At 40.8% G+C, this 25263-nt stretch overlaps 1 protein-coding gene across 1 annotated transcript; it reads left to right on the top strand.

Annotated features, from left to right (window-relative positions):
- On the top strand, positions 1 to 25263 carry LOC108046141 (mucin-5AC). Its single transcript, XM_017125716.1, has 7 exons — positions 1 to 16; positions 382 to 559; positions 18129 to 18258; positions 19819 to 19933; positions 20698 to 20858; positions 20933 to 21072; positions 21406 to 25263. The coding sequence occupies exons 2-7, from the start codon at positions 479 to 481 to the stop codon at positions 23407 to 23409; spliced, it is 2631 nt and encodes an 876-aa protein (XP_016981205.1). The 5' UTR covers positions 1 to 16; positions 382 to 478; the 3' UTR covers positions 23410 to 25263.

The following is a 25263-nucleotide window of genomic DNA, read 5'->3' as shown; positions in this document are numbered from 1 at the left end:
GCCGCGCGCGCGTTCGGTTCGTTGTGATTTTGGGGCTCCTCAAAAAGGCTCTCTCTCTCTCTATTTTTCTCTCTCTGTATTTCACATCCTGCGAGCACAGTTGTCTGCGTGTGTGTGTGCGTGTGCGTGTGAGAGTCCTTGTGGTAGTGAAAGTAAACAAGTCGCCGCGGTGCCGGCAAAATGTTTTATTCCATGTTATTGTCGTTTGGACAGAGCAAAAATATTTTAAGTGGGGGGCAAGAAGAAAAGGGAGAGAGACAGGGGGTGGGGCGGGTAAGGAGGGAATGTGTGCTTAAAGGACCTCAATATAAAATCCTTTCACCAACTTCGTGCCGATGCGTTAATGAACAACCGTCAACGTAATTGTTCTTTTTTTTATAGTGAGCGCCAAAAATTGAGAACATCCAAAATAGTAAAAAGACCAAGACAAAAGTAAAGGTAGTTATCCTTATCAACTGAAAAACAAAAAGATCGAAAAATGCTGCGACCACGCTGTCTGCTGTCCTTTTTGGGACTTTGCCTGGTAATCGGCATCGGAATGCGATGCGATGCCAGAGCGGTAAGTAAATTTTAATTGAATATGATACATATCAACACTGCCACTCAATCTGCCAATGCTTCAAGGTGTATTAAAATAATAACATTCGGAAATAAAGATATAACTGTAAGCCTGTAAAATTGGTAATAAGTACTTATGGGTACATAGAAAGATTCTCTTAAAATCTAACTTAATTCTAAAGTTTTCAGAGATTCCAAATATATAAAAAAGTGGCAATGAAATCCACAACTTACATATTTAATATTTAAGAGAATGGGAATTATATGTATTTGTAATTATCCAAAAGATTTTATCAGTAATATTTAACCAATGAACACAATTTTAGCTAAAGTACTTTAGGTAATAGTAATTTCTGAAAAGTGATTTACAAATGTATTTGTTCTGTTAATTGCATTTCATCTCAAACTTGTCCTCTGTTATTTTCTACAATTTAGCTTAGGCTCAATCATTTTCTTCGCAAATGTAAACTTAAGTGTCTCGAGGCCATGCAATTTAAATCTAAAGTTGTTTTACAATTCCAAAACAATCATTTGCTACTCACACAAGTTATTTTGGAAAATGCCCGCAGCAATAGACTTAATGCTTATCAAATTATTCCACAACTTCTGTAAGTGATACCTGGCACCCCAAAATAGCTGAAATAAATTCATAAATGGCAATAAATTGCCGAATAATTACAGGGCAATCGATGCCATAAATGTCAGTAGCTATTTTTAATGTCTCTTTTCAAAACTTTTCATTCAGATCTCAAGCTGCTAAATTCATGAGACGAAACCCCCAAAATTTACCGCTCCAATTGAGGTCAGCTCAGAAATTTCCAGACTAAATTGCGGTTAGTTGGAAATCGAAAATCATTTGAACAAAACGAAAACCTCCGGAAAAGTCTCGAGCTCGGGAAGGGGGGGTGGGGGAAGGACTAAAATAATTTAGGGTCTGTTTTAAGGAAAGGGATTTCCGGGAGGGGGAAATGCAGAGTTGTCTGACCATCGCTTGGCCCAAAATTTATATGCGCAAAAGTTACGATTTTGCTGCTCGAGAGTAAATCAAAAATGTGAAACTCTTTGGTTAGCCAGCAAAAACTTTTCTTTTATTTCTGTGTGTTGCTGTTGTCGTTGATGTTGCTGCTGCTTCTGCTGCTGTTGTTGCTGTTGCTGCTACACTTGATGTTGCTGTTGTCGCCGTCTCCTCAGCAGTTGATTTTGGCAGCATTCTTGTTTTGCTCTCGAGCTCAGTTTATCCTTTCGACCCCATCTTGTTCCCCTTTCCCACCATCTTGTCTTGCACACAGAAATAAAAATGGTTATTATTTTGGTGCTAAAAAATAGTTTTCTGTACACACGTTATATTATTTGAAGCTTTTTGAATGTTTATGTAGGACATTAAGAAGTATATTTCGAATATGATTTACACATATTAGGCTTGAGAAAATTTTCTTTCCTAAATAAATAAATACATTTTTTAAACTACTTAAATTCCATTTCTGTTTTGTAATAATATATCAATAGATTTTTTTCGAAATATAAACCTGTAATTGATTTTGAAAACTTAATCATTTTTTTTCTGTGCAATTTTCTTTTTTCTTTTCGGGCTGTTTGTCCTGTTTCGAACTGTCCACCCGCCCGTAAGCGCTGCGAAATGAATAATTTCAGGGAATTTACTACACAATTTTATTCATATAAATCACAAATTAAATAAGTTTTTACGAGGTTGTTCAGCGGTTGCAACCCACTACAAAACTTGTTTGTGTTCTCATTCTCGACGTTTGTTTGTTTGTTTGTTTGCTGGTACTGGCCTGGTCTGGTCTGGTCTGGTCCGGGCTATTTGGCCCTTTCCACTTGGCCAGCAAAGACGGATGGTGATGGAGGGGTTTGGGCTTGGTGTTTGGAGTTTGGGGTTGAGGTTGGGGCTCCGGCTGGCAGCCCCACGCTCGCTCACTCGCTTTTATGCCATTTGCCCTTTTTTATGGCTGTGTAATTTTTTTGTTGGCCTTTTTATTTATGCTTATTATCGTGATTGCTATTGCTAGGTCGGGAAAACACCAACTGAAATACCCACAGCAAAAGCAACCGCAGCTATGGCGGCGCCAACTTCCATAAGAAAGAAAGTTTAGCCTCGCATACCCTTGCAGACCGACCATATAAAAGAGTAATCCGATTTGGAGACAACTTTGAGGGATTAACATTGATAGTACTCGCATTAAGAAACATTTTAAAAACAACAAAAATCTCTAGTGATTCAGAGTCACTTTAGAAGGGTGTAAATGAAAATATGTATTGCATACTCTTTTCATTGCTGCACGTACGTATTCAAAGCCTTTAGTGCAGTTAAAAAAATTATATGACCCTGTCTTATAAGAGCATTTTATCCAACAAAGGATTCTTGGCTCAATTAAAGTTCTTTGTGGAGTAATTTGAGGGCAAAAACCAGGTGGAAAGGCCATGGCAACACTCGAATTTACATTTCACATTTACTCTGAGGAACTAATAATGTTGGCAGATGAACACATTCTGCGATTATCTCCGCTTACTGCGTTAAGCTGCTCAAAGGCAAAGGGGAATTTTTAACGAGTCTGCCATGGGATTAAATCAAGTTTTGTGAAAATGAAAAATAAAAAAATTAATTAGTAGAAATGGGGTCGTTGGGAAGATGATTTGATCAGGCAAACAATACATATTGCACGGCATATTAAATGACAGCAATCTCATAGCCAAAATTGGGCTGCGGCAAATCCAGTTTGGCAGCTCACTTGGGCCGAAGCCCGGATTTGCGATATATCCGAATATTCCCTCAATCATTTATCACTTCTAGAGTAACAGACACGAATTGCTCTTGCTTTGGTTTCCCCCATCTTGTTGGCCCTTTTTTTTGTGAGCACGTCTTGGCACCGGGGCATTCGATGGGATGGGAGGGTGAAAAGTGGGGAAATCCCTGGGCCTGGGCCTTAATTTACATACGAAGGCTTGAGGAAGCCTCATGCAGATGCATTAATAATGTAACATTAGCCGGCGGAGGAAAAGCTCAGGGGCAGGAAGATAAACAATGCGGAACGCCTTAAACGTTAGCCAGGATGACATGAGATGAGCCAAAATTCGTTCTCAGTACACTGGAGGAAATACAGTCAAATCAATATAAATCTAACAAGTTACCAATAATATATTCATATATTCAGATTGGTGCCTTAAATAAAAGAGATTCTTGAGCCACTTAAGCAGTGAATAAACAAACAAATTAAAATGAAATTAAAACGAAATTTAGGTTTTCTTAGTTTGTCGGTTTTACCAATAGCTTAAACTAGTTTTATTTGAGAAACAAAAATAAGTTTAAAGCAAAATATTTTACAGAAAATTTAAGATAGGATTTAAATAAATAAAAAATTAAGATAAAATGAGAGACAATTTAAAGAAAAGCCTCTAGAAAAACGAATTCAAATCTTTTATTTTATTAAAAGATTGATTGGGCTGAAGCTTTACCATTTCAATTGAAAATATTTAGGCAGTTAGCTAGTTTTTTTTTCCAGTGCGCGTTAGCCATTTGACAACATTCTAGGCCGATTCCATTCCGTTTCATTCCGCTCTTATTCATGGCATTCACGTGCGCCCGACACGAGATTCACGAGACGTGAAAGCAATTTACGATGTGGCCGCCGCAACAATGAGCAATTAATCATGCCACGGCCACAAAGTGGAGCCTGGAGTTGTCCCCCGCTCCAGTTTCACTTTCTCCCGTTTATCCGCATCCGCAGCACCGCCACCCAGAGCACCACCCACCCAAGGACGCCACTGGCAACCGGCGAAGGCCGCCAGCAGACACAGAAGGAAGCGCCAAAGCGAGACGGCAAAAAAGAAGGGAAATTCAGGCAAAAAATCCACGACCTTGAGCTGCATTTACCTAACACCCACTCACCCATCCACCGACAATCCGGCCGTTTTGGCGCCCAACTATTTCGCACATCAAATCATAATTTATGGACGGCAATCAAAATGAGCCTGGCTCCATTTCTTTTTTTATTTTTTACTTTTCGGTTATTTTTGATGATGGTTTTTGGTTTGGTGCGAAAAAGTTGCGCAGTCGCCCACATAATTATCGGTTTGATTTATGGCAGCATTTTCGCAGCCAATTACTTCGCACCCGCAGAAAAAAAAAGAAACAAGGGGGGAAGGGGGTTCTGAGGAAATGGAAAAGCGGAAAATGCGAGAGCGGAACCGGAAGCGGATATCGCATTGGAATGCGGTAAAAATGAACCGCTGAGTGACCGCACAGCGGGTCAACGAACACCCTTGCATGTCCAACCTTGGCCACTTTTCCCATTCAAAACCTTGGAAATATTCCAGCAAAAACCTCGTCGATTGCAATCTCACATTGGCCAGCCTTGAAGTCAATCAAAAAATGCGGCGAAAGTCATAATTTGATGAGTTGCACGTGGATCATTGAAGGACTATACAAAAACTGAAAGTTATTGTGTCAAAATTCTATTTAGAAATGCTTAGAATCTTAGAAACTTCAAATCGCAAGGCTTTTTCTCTTCACAACTTTAAACATTTTCAAGAAAAGAATATTCCATTTAGTAATTGTCTTCAAACACCCATTCTTTTGCCTAAGACTGTATACATTCAGTTGGACTGCCTTTTACTTACTGCACTTTAAGACCACAATCCAGAGAAATGAAATGGATACACTATGCCTTGTACAAAATCCAGCAGCACATTAACAAAGTCGGCGCCCAGCGGACAAACAGAATGACAGATAGACAGTCGGATAAACAGATGGACCATCAAATAGTTGACATACACGTATTTATATTCCCCGAGCAAGGACAATGGGGACTGGCAACCAGGTCAACTGGGGCCTAGGGGGGGGGGGGGGGTATTTGGGGTAAAACAACGAAGGCAGCTGCCGACCCAAAAAATTTCACTGAAGCTGAGGGCTTAAGTGGGAAATTCTGGTTAAACTTGATTGCCATGAAAATCCCGGAGTGAGTGAGAATATGAGTGAGCACTCTGGCCTCGTTGAATTTTAATATTAAACGAATGTGTGTGTGTGTGTGTGGGGGGGGGAGGAAAACAAAAAATGCCCCATGATGACGTGTTAATTTTGGCTAATTTATGAAATTAGCAACGTTCTGGGACAGAGTTTCCAACATACGAAAACTCAATGTGTGTACCGGAATTTGTGGGCTTTTTCTTCAGTTCTTTGGCATGGGAACTTTGGAATAATTGCGTTATCTTCGCCTCACCCCGACTATTGAAAAGTTGAAAAGTGTTTGCATTCAGCTTCATCAGCTGATTGCCGGCAGCTTCAAAGCCAAAAGCGAAGACAAACTTTCCCAAGAAATGCAAAATGGGGAAATGCGTCAGATAGTTGAGATATGTTGACACATCGTTTAGGCCAATCTGCGAGTTGTGTTGTGAATCTCATGAAAGCCTTGATTTTCTAAAATACTTGTACATATTTTGATGCGGATTTATGGGGGACAGAGGCTACAAACTTAAGAAGGTAAGAATGAGTTCCTGCATACCTGGTTATGAGTCACAAATCAACATTTTTAGCACATCATAACTTCGGCTTAAGGTATTCCATTAATTTCGAGAACTTAAATAGATAAAATTATAGACGGAGAAGTGAAGATTTTAGGTCACTATTTTGCAGAATAATTTCAATTTACTTAACTATTAAGCAAATAAGAAACATGATCTTAATGCTATATGTATTATGCTCTTAAATGTATGACCGCTAATGAAATAACAAAAAAGGTCCACACCATATGCCAATTTAATTTCCGATCGAATGTCAATCGACGTTATATAAATTAATTATTTCTTGGTCGCTGGTATTTTTATGGTCCCTCGGCCACCGAGTGATTAACCCGATTAGAAATACAGACCATCGAGGACCGGAGTTTGGAATTTGGAAATCGGAATGCATTGGCATCGGTGCGGTGTGGCAATGTTTGTGCTGCCCTGTGGTCAGTTGTGCAATCCTCGAATGTTGACAAACGTAATTAAGAAATTGTTAGGCCAGTCAAAGGGCGCGGGGGGAGGTTACGCAAATGTTTGCCCGGCGCATTGGATTCCCCATAGATATTAGATACTGCTCTTCGTTGTTGATGTGTGTTTGGCCAGGACACAGGTTAACGAGGACAAACAATACACAAATTTGCAATGCGGTATCCAACGAGTTGGGCGAGGAATTCGTAAAATCGTCTCTAAAATTAATTGTTTTTGGGATTTGCTAGAAAAAAAGATCCCAAAAAGATAACAAAATGCTTTACTGCGAAATATTTACAAAGTATTTTCCAAGTAGCAACAAAATGTATCCTATCATAAAGTTCTTATCTTATAGCTTGTCAAATGAAGTATAAAAGTTAGTAATATTGGCAGTACTTTTATCTTTTATAACTACGAAATAACTGTAGGTTAGTTACACCACTATTGCAGTATTTTTACCCCGGTTTTGGCCATTATTTTCCAGGGATTCCCGTTTTTTTATTTCTCCTCAAAGGGCGAATGTTATTGAGTTGAAAATGTGCAAGTAATGAAGCAATTGGCACGTGGATCTTTAGCAGCTCCCCGCTTTTTTTCTAAGCCCACATTTTTGCGCAACCCCGGTATCCCCACTACCCCACCCCCTCCCCCATTTCCACGGGCCATTGTCTTTTGTTCGGCATTCGCGTGGTAATCAACTCGATTGCCACCACGCCCCCTGCCTCGCCCCCTTTTCCCCTACGCCCTTTGACCCCGTTCGGGTGACGGGTGGCGGCAGCGGGGTGTTGTGGGGCTTAGTCCTTCGCTGGATGCGGGCAAAGTGCAGTCTTCATCCTCGCTGACGAGGCGACAAAAGCCACCCCCTCCCCCCCTCCCCCACCGACTGCCTTATGGCCCTTTTGTTTGGGCCACTGCACGCCTCGTTATGCACAAACAAAGCGTTTTCGCTTCCATTTAGCAGCAAATTAGAAGCTGGCGCTTTGAGGTCCTGCCGCGTCGAGAAAAAAACGCAGGACTAAAACGTGAGCAAAGCAGCTGAGACAGGTGGACTTTTGTGACACGTACATTTGCAAAAAGCCTTGCGAAAACAGAGCAGAAAAACTGCAAAAAAGATTACATTACGAATTAATTAACAGTAAATAAAAGTGCTGTGTGAGTGAGTGTGTGTTTTTAATCACCAAAACGCAGGCAGAAGGCCCGCAAAAGGCTGCAGGATGTATACATATACATAAGGAGCAGGATTCATTTTAGGAAATTCGGTCTTGGCCAAAAGTTTGACCCAAGCATATATAAACGTGTCCGACATTATGATGGTGACACTGGAAAAAATCTGGGAACAAATCAACAAGAATGTTCTTTCGAAAATTAAATAAACTTTATTTAATAAGTATTCCTTTAATATACAGAAAATGCAAAACTATATTGGCAAAAAAGCAATGCCATTATTTATCAAGTTTTTCCTTGATTAAGTGATTATTAAATCTAACTTTAAATACTTAGGAAGGCTATAATCTTTGTAAGTACAGCAAATCCCATATATGGGAACATTTTCGGCATTATCCCCAGTGTTCGCATCAACATAATCACAATTGACAAGGACGATAATGGGGATGATAATGATGATGGAGGAGGTGGATGCCACCCCCTTTCATCGGGCCATCTGGGGGTCCTTGTTGTTGAAACATTATCGTTCACTTGGGCATCATTGATAACAAATGCTGGCCCATTAATCGGGGCACTTTCCCATTTTGGTGGCGAGCTGCCTGATTAAGCCGAAAACACCCGCACACCACATGTTCATCTAATGTGTGTTAAACTTTTTTATGCCTTTAGGCCTTGTTTAATAATTGAACAATAAAGAACGAACGGCATTAAGTAATTTGTGTCGGTTAAGTCATAAAACTCACACACCCGCATCCGCACACCCACACACACAAAGCCATCCACATATGCATATAAAGCCCATACACACACACGCATAAATTGTTAATTCAGTGCTCAAGTTAAATGAGTCGTTGGCATGAAAATTTCAAGTTTATTGCAGCCAAGCTTGGTGCCCAATAAATTTTGGCTTGCGTGCCTGAGCATTGAACTCGGGGACCACCGTTTTCGCCACCCACCGAACAGCAGGGGCGTCGGCAAAGGGGTATGCAAATTAAGACACAATTTTTTCAATAATTTTATTCAAATCTTAAATCTACAAAAAGTAAGAGGCCTTTTTATTTTTTAATAAAGGATTTTAATACAATGTTTTCTATACTCATTTTGGATATAAAGTAATATCTGACACAACTGAAAAAATCAGCGTGTATTCAGCAAACAATAAGTAGCTTATAAAATTATATTCATATTAATTACATAAGTTTAGTTGGAATTAAAAACAATAAAAACTGGTCTGCTTTTGAGAAAATTCTCAATCGATTATTTGAATTTATCCCAAGACCTCTCTTTTCCCTTTGAGAACTAAAGGCCCCCAAAACGAAAATCTGTGGATGTCTCTGTACCAAACTCAAAATAAATCCCCTTCCAAGCAGGATGAGCCATTGATTCATGTTAATTAAATGTGACAAAAGTTAAGAAACTTTCTGCCTTTCGGCCTTCGCTTTTGTCCTCCGCTGCACATTTTCATTTCGGCCATGTTGCGGTTGCCTTATAGCCAATCCAGCCTGTACCACACCACCCACTTCCCCTGCATAATGTGCGACAATTTCGATTGCGATCATCTGGCCAAAATGTTGCGGACCAAAAGTTTCTGCGCTTTTAATTAGAAATCGAAGCGAATCCGCAAGCTGTCCAAGTTTTATCTAGGCCATGATATTGGATTCCACCAAAAAGGAGGCTGGAGGGCCAAAAGTGGGAGCGGCGCGGTTGCATCACTGATTCCCTGCAGGGATTTGGGATTTGGTGCGGAAGGACTTAGTTTCCTTGGAGCAGGCAAAAGTTTATGCAACGATTTGCCAACTTGAAGGTGGTCGAACTGGGGGCGCTGGATTATCAGCACTTTTTCGGGAGGCGGGGCTGCAAACTTAAATCTCCTGCAATCAACTTTCCATCGGAAACTTTATGATATCGATGTACTCGAGTCGCCAACAGCACTAACTTAACCAGAGATTACTTTTCACTCGCCTTTGGCCAGGTTTTCACACACTGCCCGAGAAAGTGTGTCCTTACAAATATTGCTTGAATATTTGGTTTTCGTTTCTGGAAAATATAGATAAATATTTTGATTTTGTTATAAGCATAATATATATTATTAAAATAAAATTTTTAGATATTTCTACGATATTTACAGTGCAAAAATGATTTCTATAATATTAATAGGATTATCAAAGGCAAACAAAAATGCAAAAAGATGGCAAACGCTCTATTTAAATGTAGTCTGTAAGCTGCTTAAATAATTAAACGATTTGTATTATTCAGTGCTGATGCTTGATATTTATTTATGCTGCCTTAAATTTAAGCTGCTTGCTGTGCCAGCACATTTTATAAATTGAACAGATGCCAATCCGGGAGTGCATAAAGCCAGGGTCTGTGCTCCCCGTCCAATGACAAGCTGGCTGGCAAAGGGGGCAGAGGGGAAGGGGGAGGGGGGCGATGAAAAAGGATAATGCTGCGTAAAGCTTCCCAGAAACTCCTTGCAAACTTGCCTGCACCTCCATTTCGCATTTATCCACCCTGCCGGCTGCCTGGGATTTCATTTTCGCTAATCAATTTGCATAGCTGCAGCAGGAGGAGTCCTGCCTCCTGGCAATCATCTTTAGCCATCCCCTGGTTAGCCCGACGTCCTTTCTTCAACGCAACCCAGAAACTGGCAGCCTTTCTTGTCCGTTAAGCGTTGTCCGCTGTCCGCTGTCCGTTGTCCGTTGTCCGCTGTCCGCTGTGAGCCGCTCTGTTTCAATTTCAATTAGAAACTTTAACTGCTTCAGCTGGGCTTCCCCAGCGGATTCTCTTCAGCTTAGTTTAGTTCACTGCAGTCAAGTTGGCTACACTGCAAGAAATTGTGGATTTAATAATAATATATTAAGCTAAAAATTAAATTAATTTACATAGTTATTATAACTATTTGCAAAACAAATTTCATTAGGAGCCCTTTAAATTTGCTTTACTACTATTCAATTTGGATTTCAAATTTTTTTTCTAATGCAGTTAGGTAGTTAAGTACACTTCAAAAGAATTATTTTATCTGCTTGAATAATTATGTGGGAATTAACTTAATGAGAGCTAGACTTACTTGCGTACTAATTACTTTCTTTGCATTAACTTTATTCTTTGCATTTGAGAAAAATATTTTGTGATTTAATTTGATTTGATTTTGATTTGCAATTAACTTTATTTATTTTTTTTAGCTTATTTTAAAGCACTCTAGTCAAGCTGATTAACTTCCCCAAGCAATAAAGTTTTTATGCCTAACTGAATAATTGTGGGGAAATTCGTGTTAACTGAAACTGATTTTATTTGATTTGCGTTTTGCCCATATAATTTTTCTTAGCTTGATTGTAGGAATAACACTTAGAGCACCTGTCAACGAATTCCTTGGAATTCTCTCCCATTTAGTTGGCTTTTTTCGCTGAGAAATTTAATTTCTTTTCAGCTGCCATTCGGAAAGTCTTGGCAATGAGAATTGCAGCACCGTAACCCCGCATTTCCCGTCCTTTTTCAGATGGATAAAATCTCTTAAGCTGGTTGCAAAAATACAAGCGGTGGAAAATTCACACACACAGCAACACACACACAGCAACACACACAGGACCAAGTGACTGTGAATCCGTGTGGCAGGATGTGCTTCGGTGTGCTCGTGTCCTGGGGTGCGGCAAAGAGTTGACTTAAGTGCGCATAATTCACATTGGCTCGAAAGTAGCGCAAGGATTAGGCGATGCACAACAAATTACGATGTTATCCTTGGGGCCGCACCCATAACACATGTTGTTGTCCATGTCCTTCTCGCCATCTCCTTGGCGGCCCCATTAACCCACGAAGCAGACAAAATCATTTTTTTTTTTGAAGGGGAAGACATGTTTTATGGCATCGCAAAACGCTGTCTCAAAAATTTACAAGCAGTAAGTTTTATTTTTTCATTACGAAGTGAATGTAAAAAAAAATCAATTACTAATAATTTGCTGTTAGGATACAACTATAAGACATTTTAGATTCCAATGATCAATTAACCTTCTTGTTTTAACCATAAGACTTTTACAGAAACTAAATTGGTTTGCATCTCTAAGACTTTAAGGATATTGCAGGATTCTAATTTGTTCTTTATCAAGATGTAAGCCATGTCTTCACTACATTATTCTGCATTCCTTTATCGAGATGTCCCCATTGCAACATTTTCCCCATTTTCTCCATTTGTCTCACCTCGCTGATTGACTGGCCAGATTGCAATTTCCCGCCATATCTCGCCCCCACTTAATCCCCTTAAGTCCTCGTGTCACGCACTCATCTGCAAAATGACTGAATGCCTGACTGACTGACTGAATGGCTGACTGACTGACTGATGGATTGACTGGCTGACACTGTGACAAACTGACAAACCGACTTGCCAGCAGTGCAGTGCAGGTTGTCTTCAATTTTAATAAATTTTCCGTGCATGTAAGCAAGCGCGACAGTTGACAGCTGCAGCTTCGTTTCCCGTTTTCCTTTGGATAGTAGTGGGTGGTGTGTTATCCTTCGTCCTTGTCCATTGTTGGCTTTTGCAGGGTATGGCAGGGGTCGGGGGTCGGGGGACGGGGGGTGTGGAAAAACGGCTTTGTTGCCGCTGTTTTTGGCACAGTCTGTTACAATTACATGTCCCACTGTCTGCCTTAGGGGGTGGAGATGGGTGGAAAAGGGGGGGAGGTAAGTGGCGGAAGGGGTGGTGACCTGCCAAGGACATTGCAGTGGCAATGTGACATCACGATATATTTTATACAAGGCGACGGGTCACGCTCTCGTTTCATTTATTTCTGTGCATATTTTCCCTTCCATTCCACCCAGCGTCATTGTTATTTATACATCCCACGGCCCCTTTTCTAAGCCACCTGTCGGTGGGCTGCAGTTGCCTGTGGTGTGGGTGGGCTGTGGTGTGGGTGACTGTGGGTGGCTGCACAATTGCCACTTGACGCACATCGAGGATGCTCGAACGCAGCATCGACAAATTGAGCAGCTAACGGAGGAGCTACTCCAACACGAGCTGCAGCTATTCGATGTCCTTGCCATCCATTTTCATTCCGAATGGCACAGAAAAACACGCGACATATATAATGATTTAGATGTTCCGCAAATAAAGCTTCATAAAGTAATATTTCAGAATGGAAGCGTTAGTAAAATAAATCAAAACAAACATTTTATTTACTGCTCAAATAAAACTATTTCTTCATTGTAATGATTAGTTAATAACAATCAAAAATGTAAACTACAAAAGTATAAAAATAGACTCAATATCACAAAAATAAAACGTTAGCATGTAGTACTATAAATATTCTGAATATCATTCTTACAACCAAAGGACTATTCAAAGATTTAATGATAACTTCAGACCTCAATTGTATAGTTTTTTCCAATGTAACCTCTTCTTTTCTACGTATTTTTGATTGCCTGCCATCGCTCATACGCACCGTGGGCAGAAATTATTGCCATCCAAGTACATAATGCCAGGCCGTCCCATTCCGTCGCTCCAGACGCTTCATTAGCATAATGGCCAACCTTATGGGGTGTAAATCATCAGAAACATAAGCTCCCAAGCAGGTGGGCGAAAAATGGCAGCAGCACCGAGAGTAGAGAAAATAAAACTCAAAAATCACATTGCTAATTCATAAATAAGCCGCTTGACTTGGCAGCTTTTGTGACACAATTTCAGCTAAATAAGAAAAGAAAAAAAAAAAGCCAGGTGGTATAAAATATATGCCAATATATCAAAAGGATTGCCAAAGCACACACACACACACAGACATACACACAGCCAGCGCCATCGAGCGTATTTGATTTTTAAACGCGCCCCATTTTGCGGCTGCCACATTAGCATACATCTGCATACATGTGGCTGGGCTGGATCTACTCTATATGTATATATACGTATATATGCAAATGGATATAGTCCCTTGTACTGGGACAAGATACTTATGATTCACGCACGACTCGGGCAAAGATTGGAGCCACTTGAAGGTGCCGCAGGCGCTGATTGTGTTGACACCCCGGGCCAAAGTGCCACCTCCTCATCCTCCTCCTCATCCCCATTCTCATCCTCCTCCTCCTCCGCTCCATTATAATCGCTCGAGTACTTGGTAAAAAGCCAATAAAGGAGAGGAAAATGAAAATATTTCCCTTTGAGCTGACTGACGACGGCCAAGGTGAGCGGGGAACGGGGAACGGGGAATGGGGCATGTTAACGTTATCAAAAGGGATGAATCAACTCACATTATGCATTCACAATTTGTTTGGGATCTGAGCCGAGGAAGTATGCAAATAATACAGTTTTAACTGATAGCTAAGAGCGCATAGTAACTACGGAATAATGTAAGTCTCAGCAGAAGAAAAGGTGATATCAAAAATTTACAAGGATACAAACGAGTTCTTAAAACTCTTTAAAGATTAGGATTCTTTGATATCGTTTAATTCCTAAGATTTGGTTAAAGTCAACGGTTATAATTTCTGATTATTGTTTTTCCAAAAATCAATGCTTAAAATATAGTAATTTTACATTATTTTTCTAAATTCTTCGACTTTCAAAAATAATTAACATAATTTACACTCCCAATTTTTTGTATTACATTTTAATAATTGAACAACTTATGCACTACCTACTCTCTTCACAGGGAATCTTTTTTTGCAAAGCTGTTAAAAGTTTTAATACTTTGCCGCGCTAATATGCGTTTAAAAAATATGCATGCCCAACTGCAAGTTCTTAAAACTTCCTTTTAAAGCACTTTAAAAGTTTGTGATCTCATTATATCCTTTCGCTAAATGTTCGGTTTCAAGCACTAAGCACTTAATTTCCTCCTCTGTTGAAAAGTAAAATAAAAACCCCGCTGCTCACCATGATTAAAAGGTGCAAACAGAGCACTTTTCAGGGAAATCCACACGGCAAATTGCGCTGTCAGGGGAAAATGTTGGGGATGCATTGTACTAACTACATTGTACTACCCGTTCTACGCTTCACTTTCATAAAATGCAAATACAAAAATTATACAAGCACAAAGAAGTCTTTTGCAGCGCTTTGTGATTTCACTTATTCTTTTGTTTAATTTGTACTCGGCACCGCCCGCGCTTCCACAGGATGTCTTCATCATAATTACAAACAAAGCATAACTAGGGGGAAAACAGCAGACAAACAACAGCAGCAGCAGCATCAGCAACAGCAGCAACAGCAGCAACATCAGCACCAACAGCAGCAACATTGCCATGAACAACAGCAACATCAGCAGGAGGCGTCGCAAAAGAAGTAGCAAACGCGAAATTGTTTGCACAGCAAGTTGCTGCGAAGTCTCCAAAAAGCACAAGAAAATCTAAAATAAAGCAAAAACAAAGGAAAAAATATGAAAGTCAACAAACGGCGGCAACAGAACATCTGCTGCAGTTGCAGCTGTACTTCTACAGCTTTAGACCTCACTAATATGTTTTCCGGTCTATCCAAAATCGGACATATTATTGAAATTTTGACGCCAAAACATCAGGGAATATTTGCTTAATTTACTTATTTAAATCCACAAGCCTGTGGAAATTTCAAACCATTCACTAGGCCTTTAATCAGTTAATTTATAAAAAAAATTTTTAAATCCCTAAAGACTTTTCTTAGCTGCCCCCAATTTAAATAATTGGCAGATACTGCACTGTGTGGTGCTTGAGAATTTCCTTCTGGCAAGCATCTCCTGATGCTCCAATGCTAATGACATTGAATCTGTAATACTTTAAGTTGATTATGCTACACATATTGCCCCTATTACTTTGCAAAAATAGCTGGTATTGTTGCTAAATTGCTACTTATTAGTGTGGAAGCACTTGCATATATTGCTGCAATTCAGCAGCTTACGTTGCAGCACCATTTTGTGTCGCAAATATTATAGTATTTCCTTTTGCATTGACTAATGGGGCAGCTGTTAGGGATATGGTGGCAAGAACTGCTGGTGGCACTGTCTTTTTATCGCTGATGTTGCAGTTCCCCAAAGAGAATTTAATGATGCACAATTGTTGATCAATTATTTCCATGTACTATCAATCATTTATTTTTTTTGTTATGCAGTCGACTCAAATGTTTTGCATGTTAATAATTGAATAATTACAGCCACAGTTATTTTCATTGCATAATTAATAATTCCATCAAACACGCTCACACGGACAAATGTGAAAATGCGTTAGTTGCCACTTCGAGTTGAAATTGAATATATCGCAGCCACCCTCGAAAATCAGAAGCAACCGGCCATCTAGATATTAACAGTCATAAATACAGGGCCATAAATGTATTTATGTATGCATAATAACTGCAATGGCTGTGGGTAAATTAAATTGATATTTTGTAGGCGAGCAAATTCGTTAGGCGATAAAGAGGCGGAATAAAGAGTCGAATCACTCTTGTGGATATAAAAACAAAAGTTAATCGACTGGTAAGTGGCTTATCCAGCGCTAAGTGCTGCCTTCTCTTCCGTGGGTACATAAATACATAGATATACATATTTATGCGGCTATATAGTCCCCATCCCGGGATTTCTTCTCCGCTTTTTATTCCATTCCATTCCTTTGTTGATGGAATTTTTTGCGCTGAAGAGATGAAAGTTGCTCCCTTCCCCTCCACCCGCATCACAATGTCGAAGAAGTTGCTTTTTTGAATTTTTCAATTAAATGTTAATTAAGTTAATGAAATGCTTGCCACACCCCGCATATACGGTGCGTTTCTTTTTTGCGCCCCAGATCGGAAACAGGCAAGCCCAGAGAGCTGAGAAAAGTAGAAATAAAATTTCCAAATTTATGACCAGCATTCCTTTAGACTCTTCTTAATTTCACTGGATTTTCACCAAAAGCTCTGCCACAAGAATTTCCCCATCAAAAAGTTGCTAAGCAATATTCACAAAACAAATTTAATTAGTTTACGGAAAGCATATATTTAGGTATATTTACAATGAAGATTTGATGAACACAAAGTAAAGTTTGTTGGAAAAATAAGGTAAGACCGAAATTCAGTTGCCGGAAAAGCTTTGAAATGAAAAGGTTACGAAGAATCGCAATTAACTGGCATTTTTATATTGGTGAAAAGGAATACGAAAAGTGATTTAATTATGCAAATGTTGATATTTACCTTTTCAGTGCTTCGGATTTTGTAAATTTCAAATTTTAAAGATGTTTCTTTTGGTTTCATGGGCTAATTTAAAGCGTTTTTTATTGAATAGTAATTATCTTTGTTCAAAAACAATTTATTGATTAAGGGTATATAAAAATAAGTTTTGAATTTTAATAAAATAAAAAATTGGTTTTAAACTTAAATCTAAGTTGAACACTTTATGCTTAATTCTACAGAGTAATGACTTTGGTCTGCTGCTTCTATTAAATGTTTGTTTCCGTTTGTCTGTTTGTGTTCCATGCTTCTTTATTACCGGGATTCGAACCCGGACCGGCGGTACTATTTAAAAACTTGGAGTATACAACTTTACTTACTCCGCTACCGCCGGCGGCGATTTGACAGCTTCCTAGAGTTCTACTTGAACCTCTTGCCTACTTTGTTCCTTTCTCAAAACAGGCTTCTGTAATTCCCAATTCTTTTCTCGGCAGCAACCTACTTCGATTGTCGCCCTGGCAATCCATGTATGTTTAGGGTTTTCACCGAATATTTGACTTGATTTCGTTTCACGAACTCATCTAAAACACCTTTTTTTCCCGGAAATCACCTATTTAAATTTCCGTTTGACAAGAGTGTTTTGTTAAAACCACCTTCCTTTGCGCGGCTCCTCTTTATGCGGATACTATAAGTATATATTTTTGAAGTCGAGTGTGCGCCGGGTATTTATGCACCGCCATCCCCGGGCCTTTGCTCCTAATTAGTTAATGTGGAAGAGCGAGGCCTGTCACTCCACGATGAAAATGGAGATGGAGATGGAGATGGGCTGCAGATGGTATATGGTAGATGGTAAATGGGCATGAAGATGGAGAGCTGTAGCCGAGAGTTGAGTACCCAAGTTGGTTCCCCTGGCGTTGGTTCCTCGGTCTCAGCACGCGGCATGCTACAAAGAACATATTTGGAATCTCTGGAGGAGAGCAGGCGGAGCATCCTGCTTTGTGGCAGCTGTTGCGACCAACCCCCAACCCCCAACCTCCCTCTTGGCACAGTTTTGCCCTAATGAAATATATGAGGACAGGCTTCAAAGCAGATTTTACATCCAGAAAAATCCCCAACCCACTAAGCAAATGTGCGCGTGTGTTGTATGTATTTTTAATGTCGTAGAGTTTTACCTACCTACCAACAAAAACCTCCCCATTTGGGCATTAAAAATGTAAACGCTTTACGGGCCACACGGCGTATGCTTAATGCATAACGTATACGCACTGTGCGACGCTCGCATACAAATAAACCGAAATGAACTCTTTTTCCATTTTCTGTTTTTCTGTTTTGCAACCATGTCTCACAGGTAAACGTGAGCAACACCTGGACGATGCCGCAGGAGGGTCTGAACGTCTTCTATCGCTTCTTCCGCGATCGCATATCCTGGTTCGAGGCCGATGCCGTCTGCCAATTCCATCACGCCAATCTGGTTACGGGTAAGCGAAAATCCACCTGAGAAGTTGAAGAAGACCAGACAAGCGACAAGGGGGAAAATGAAAGCAGTAAAAATGCAAATAAGCCCGGACAACGAGGACCAAAGGCACATTATTACAAATGTCCGGCCAACGACTGTCACCTAGCAACGAATGCATCTAGGACTCTGGCAAAAAAAAATAAACAAAAAAAAAAGAAACAAAAGGGAATAGAACGCGGGGTATTGGGAGTACTGGGTGCAAAAGACAGATGCCAAAGGGATTGCCATTGTGGTTCGCAAATGAATGAAATGACAGCAAAGTGACGCAGCCACAGTCGAGTCTTTTATGTGGCCGGACCCCAAAAGCTTTGCCGTAGAATCAACCTCTGCCCTGCACTTTCCCCCGTTTACCGCATTGCTATTGCTTTCCATTTTCATCCTGGTTTCCCCCCTCTCCCACCCCCCTACCAACCAACTAACCAACCAACCATCCAACCAACCAACCTCATAATACAATAAATCCTACTGACAAATGCTGTCGCTGCAGTGCCGGGGGTTAGGAGGGGTTTCAAAGGGCTTCCAAAAGGGGCTCTTTCCTTCGAAACAGTACCAGGTTGAGATTGGGGTCACAGTGGCCAGATAAAGATGGCCAACGGTTCAGTGCATCTAAATCACAATCACCCGGTCGCTCAAATGACCCAAAACAACCGACTCAATAGTGTGCCAGAAAGTTGCCAATATATCTGCTTTCAACAAAAGTTTCCCCCCATGCTGGTCCTCTGATCTTTACTGGGGGAATATATATAAAAGTCAGGGAGGATGAATTTATTCATTTGAATTATAAAACATTTTTTGTGACTTGTGAAAAGAACCAAGGTAAGAAAGGGAGATTTTTTAGATCAGTCCTTGATTAGTGGAAAATGTTAATTGGCCAAAATATATTTCAGTCCATGCTTTCCTTTTAATAAAGTTTCCAAATCAAATTTAAGTTCGATCTGTTTCTTTGAAGCCATCCACTTCCGATTATAATTTGTGATTAAGGAAATAGCTTTGTGGATTTGTTTATTTAATATTTAGTGAGACGTTAAGAGTTTTAGGGTCAAGGGTTGATTTGTTGACATTGGACAACATTTTTTGGCAACATATGCAAATGTGAGGACGTGTGTGACAGAACGGGTAACACAAACAATGGCTAAATAACAATTGCAAACAGGAACGAAAACAGAAAACAGACACGAGAGCGGGGAAAATGGAAACAAAAATAATTTTCAGCAGCGTTTTGTTAACAATTTGTGTTGTCACTAGAGGGTAACATCGAGCTGATGGCTTCCCACTGCCGAAAAACCCAATGGAAACAAAAAGCTAAAATACAAAAACAAAAAAAGTAAAACAAAAACACAGGACGAAAAACAAAACAACAATAGACGAGGCGAATTTAATAGAAATACTCTGTGTAGAACAAATAAAAACCATTTGTCGTCTCGTTTTCATTTGAACTATTCTCTCTGCTCTTCCTTTTTTTCTTGTTTTTTTCACCCCCCTTTTTTTCCAAATATCCTGTGTGTCTGCGATGTCCTTACAGTCGACAACAGTTTTCAATTCGATGCAACGCGCGACCTGCTGAGGGAATTGGATGTGAACGACATCGTTTGGATTGGTCTCATGCGACCGCAGAACTCGGATCGTTTTATGTGGTCGTAAGTACAACAATAGCAACGGGAACATCAACATCAACACCAGCAACAAAAGCAGCCCATAGTCCAGGATACGGATACAGGGATACAAATACAGATACATTTACAGATACAGGGTTCAGGGAACAGGACACGGGGATGCAGTCGAAAGGGATTGTATGACAATTGTCCTGTTGGGGCCGACATGTGTATAGTGGTCCTCCATTTAGGAATAGATCGGAGCCGGGGAAGCCCCAACTGGAAAAACGAAAAGCATACATGACACACTAAGTGAAACCGAGTAGGGATAACTAATAAAATAACAATGGAAAGGCTGCAGGATATTGGGTTTCATAAATGCTGAGTTAGAGCTAGCTGAATTCGAAATGTTTCAAACAAAAATGGGTTCACTTTTTTAATAAAAAATGTATATGTAAGCTGATACACAAATTAAAATCAATAAGGTTACATCATTATAAAAATGGAGGAATTCCTAAATGAAAGCAAAACTGGGAAAGCAAGACTAAAGCTTAAAATAGGAAAATAAATCCATTTTGTCAGAGTTTTTTTTAATGTGAATAAAAATAAAACAAAATATTCGTTAAAAAATCAGACAAAGGAAACAATTTTAGAGCTTAACTAACATCTGTTTTTTTGGCATTAAGTTTAAGATTATATATTTTTATGGCAAGCGAATAATTGTTAGTTGAGTAATATAGGTGCAAAATGGAAACGTAAAAAAAACTCTTTGCAATTTTATTGGAACATTTTTTTTTTTGGGTGGCTAGGAACTCTCGTCCTTTGGTGGCGGACACTGGATACTGGGCGGAGTCGCTGCCCTTAATGGATGCTCCACTTTGCGCCGTAATCGATCCCATCCGCGATTACCGCTGGCACGCCCTGCGATGCGGAGGACCCGAGACCGCCTCCTTCCTCTGCGAAATGCCAGGTATGTCTCGAATTCTGGGCGGGATTCCAGATATCTAACTGATCAGCTGCTCCTACTCCTGCTCCACCATTTAGTGCCCAGCTGGGCGGATGCTTGTATTCTGAAGGACATGCCCAACTTGACCATGCAGTACATGGCGGATACGGCCAGCATCGAGCTGATCCGCAATTGCCAGGAGGAGGGACTCCTGCGACACACCTGCAAGGGCAAGGAGGTGAGTTGGCAGAGGGATAAACATTGCGTATATGGACTTTAAAAGCAGAGCTTTTGCTCACAAAAACGGTGACCTAACAATAATACCGCTTAGAAATTTTATAACAGTTTAGAACTTTTATCCATCATTATCATTATTAGACTATTTCTTTTGGGTTTGGCTGACATGAAATACCTTCAAAATTTTCTTATAATTATGATGATATAAGTATTGTTTACATTGCTTTTGAAGAATTCTGATAAGTAGTCCCATATTAAACTATACTATTTGGGTAATACTTTTTTTAAAACACACCCATTTCCTCTTCTTTTTCGATCCTCTTTCATATGGCAGGATCGTGAGCGGGCCATCCGACAGCTCATCTGCCCCAAGGAACGTCTGGAGGCGCAGCGCATCAATGACATCACCAACTCGCACTTCAAGTCGCTGCAGATCATCAACAACATTCGCACCGACAACAAGGAGAACAACGACATTGATTTGTTGCCCAACTATGGACGTGGGTCTGGAATGGCCATCAACATCGAGGTGGCTCCCCCAGTGCCTCCCGTTTCCGTGCCCGGATTGGGTGAACTAATGCAGGCGGATGCTCCGGGCTCGGTCTCGCTATCCGGACTCTATCGCATACCGGACTTGGTGCCCAAGCCGGTGAAGAAGGCGGCCAAGAAGGTGATCACGCCGGACTTTGCCAAGAAGCTGCAGGGCAGCAACCACCAGCAGCAGCACAACCAGCAGCAGCAGCAGCAACAGAAGTCGCGCAAATCGCTGGTGCAGCAGCAGCAACATGAGGATGAGGAGCTGATGTTGGGCGACCAGCCGGCACTCAGTGAGGAGCAACTGCCGCCGGGTATGGGAATCGGTATGCGGATCCCACTCAACGAGGACGACAGCAATAGCGATGCCTCCAATGAGATATTCGAGCATTTGCCGCACAAGAAGAAGATCCTGCCGCAGGATTTGCGCACCATGTCGCCAATTGTGGAGGCTGAATCCTTGATGACTACAACAACAACACTGAAGACAACAACTTTGGCGGCACCGGCAACAGCAGCCACAGCAACAACAACAACAACACCAGCAACAACAACAACTGCGGCAGCAGCAACAACAACAACCGAACTGCAGACCACACCAAAAGCAGTGGATACCACAAGTTCGCAGGCACCAGCAACAACTATTAGACCAACAACAACCATTAGCAGCACCACTATTACAACCACCACCACAACAACAACAACAACGCCCCAGCCAGAGCTAGCGACAACAACAACTAAGAAACCGGAGCCAACAACAATGGTCGCACCCCGAACAACAAAAACATCAACAACAGCAGCAGCAACCTCATCAATGGCCACCACGACAATTGCAACATCAGCTGCAACACCACCACCAACAACAACAGCAGGAACGACAACAACAACAACAACAGTAGTCAGCCGGGCCACATCCACCGACAGCAGCAACAGCAACAACATGGCCCATCCCATTCATCCGTCGCAGCAGCAGCAACACCACCAGCAACAGACATTGCACGAAGGCTCAACGTTGCAGCAGCAACATGCAACGCACGTCAACGAGTCCGCCGACAATACGCGCTTCATACCGCCAATGCTGCTGGTGAAGTCGCACTATGTGCCGCCGGCCAAGCATGCCAGCGAGCATGCGACCACAACAACACTTGCAACAACAACGACCAGCACGACAACAACAGCAGCAGAAACAAAACCAGCAACCCCAGCAGCAACATCGGCCAGAGAGGAAACGCAGCCATCAACAGTCACGTCATCGAAGGGACTGACAGCAACAGTAGCAGCAGCAACAGCAGGAACGTCAGCAACAACACCAGTAGCAACGGCAGCAACATCAACCGTGACAGCGACAACAGGTGCAACTGTGGAGGTGACAACAAGCGTAAAAGTAGCTGAAGACACCGCAGCAACATCAGCGACAACAGCAGCAACAGTAATTGCCAGTGAAGCGCCAGCAGCAGCAACAACTATTGCCGTAAGACCAACCGCAGCTAATGAAATCAAATCGAATGCCACAGCAGCAACACCAGCAACTCCAGCAAAACCAGCAGCAACAACACCCATTCCGAAGCCAGTGAGAGTTTTCCGGTATCCCCCACTGAACCAAGGATCCTTCAAGGTGGATAACAACGGAATGGGCAGCCCGGAGGAGGAGGACGACGACCAGGAGGGGGAGCATTCGGAGGCCGAGGCAGTCACAACGCGACACAACTTCCTGGAGGAAACCGAGGCGCCATTCAAGCCAAATCGACGACGCTCGCTAACCAAACCGGAAACGGTTAGCTATTTCAAGAAGATTTTGGGCTAAGCAAAAACAAGAAGAAGCCGCGTTGCTGCAGTCGTAATCCGCACTAGTAACCGTAATCGTAATCGTAACAGTAACCAACTGTTAATCCATAAATAAGAGGAAAAAAAACAGAAAACAGAAAAGAAAAAACAGAAGAAAGTAAGCACTCCCTGCAGCCACGTAATTGGTCTTTAAAAATCAGAGCGAATTGAATCAGTTGTTGCGGTTTGCCCCGCTGGCCATTTCCTCCGCAAGAACTCCTCGAAACCCTCTTCCATATCCACATTCCGGCCAAAAGTTTGCGGAGCCACCACTTCCCAAAGTCTTGTGTCTCCGGCAGAAATGCCGGAAATCCAAGCGGAAACCCAAAAGAAAACTCAACTCAACTCAACTCGACTCGACTCCAGTTGCAAGTACCGAAATATGTCAATTTTTCACCGAACAAAAAGAAAGGGAATAAAAAAGGCAAACAAACACACAAATACTCACATTAAAATCAGATACATTTACACTTACAGCCGGAGAAAGTGCGAAGTCTGTCAGGTGGAGAAAAATAACGAAACGCTGGAGGAGATTCAGGTTCAGATGGAAAGGCAGAAAAGGGGGAGAAGGTTGGCCAACAGGGAGTGTGTGCAATGCAAAGGCCAAATCTAAAGTACGATAAATACTACAAGCAAAGTGTTTACAAACGTATACATAAGGCGTCTGTTTTGGATTTCCGTTTGCTTTGCCTACGAGCGACATGTGGTCACACTGGACCAAATGGGGAAAAACTGCGGGAGAAAGTGTGAAAAGCGTTGGGAAAAAGCGAAAAGTGCGTAGTAGAAAACACATATAGTTTTCCCTATGGCAACTTTTCCAATTGCTTTCACTTCAAAGTGCAGACGTTTTCAGACCTTTTTATTTCCTTTTTCTAAAACTGATACAAGCCAGTTTCTTAAAATTTTTTAAAGCCTTTTCCTTTTTTTGATTTCCCAATTCCTTTCTTCTAAAATTCAATAACAATTCCTTTTGTAAACATATTTATTTTATGCTTCCATTGACCAACTGAGTTTCCCAAGGCTTTTGACGAAATGTTTTGACAACCTTTTATTTAAATGCATTTTAAAAGAGCTTATAAATATTTGAAACCTTTGTTTAATCGAAATATAATTCAACTTCTTTTTCTATAGTTATTTGTTTTAATATTCGTCGGCTTATAGTTCAACTAGCTGATTTATAACAATAGAAGGTTTCACTTGCAGCTTAAACGTACACTGACAAGAATTTATTCGACTTGATGATTTTCAGCACATTTAATATTTCGAAGTCTTTAAAAGTATTTTGCAAGGGTATATGAAAATCCAAAACAGAAATCGCCATGCAAATTACATATTTACCTATAAATTATGAACATATGAAATAGATGTTGTATTTTTTTTTGGTGTATGGAAATAGTCAAATACAATTTGTGTAAGTGAAGGAGAAAAAGTAAAAAGCGGGCGTTTGTCATTTGGAAATTTTGAGAAAATTACTTCGAATGATTGCGGCAAATTGGCAGAGCGGAGAAGCGTAAGCGAAAATAAAAAGGAAAATGCGTTGCAAGAAACGAGCACACTTAAGATTAAGCTAAAATTTAACGAATCGAAAGAGAAACCCAAAGAGAAAAATAAAACCAAAGAAAAAACGAAGACGAGTCCCTAAATGAAACGGAAAAAAGTCCGAAAAAAAAGAAAGCACTTGATGTAGAGAATTATTTGTAGGTACTTGAAAGCAGCGGGCAGATTAATACGGTTCCGTTGGGTCGGTCTAAAAAAAAACATGCAGTAAAATAGTATAAATGTAAACCAAGTAATGAATTATGAATAAAAAGAAACCCCTTCAAGAAATTACAAA

This window comes from Drosophila rhopaloa, unplaced genomic scaffold (assembly GCF_018152115.1).
Source record: "Drosophila rhopaloa isolate 14029-0021.01 unplaced genomic scaffold, ASM1815211v1 contig_3, whole genome shotgun sequence".
Taxonomy (NCBI): domain Eukaryota; kingdom Metazoa; phylum Arthropoda; class Insecta; order Diptera; family Drosophilidae; genus Drosophila; species Drosophila rhopaloa.
Note: the sequence above shows the minus strand (reverse complement) of the source record. Positions and strands in the feature narration are given on the sequence as shown.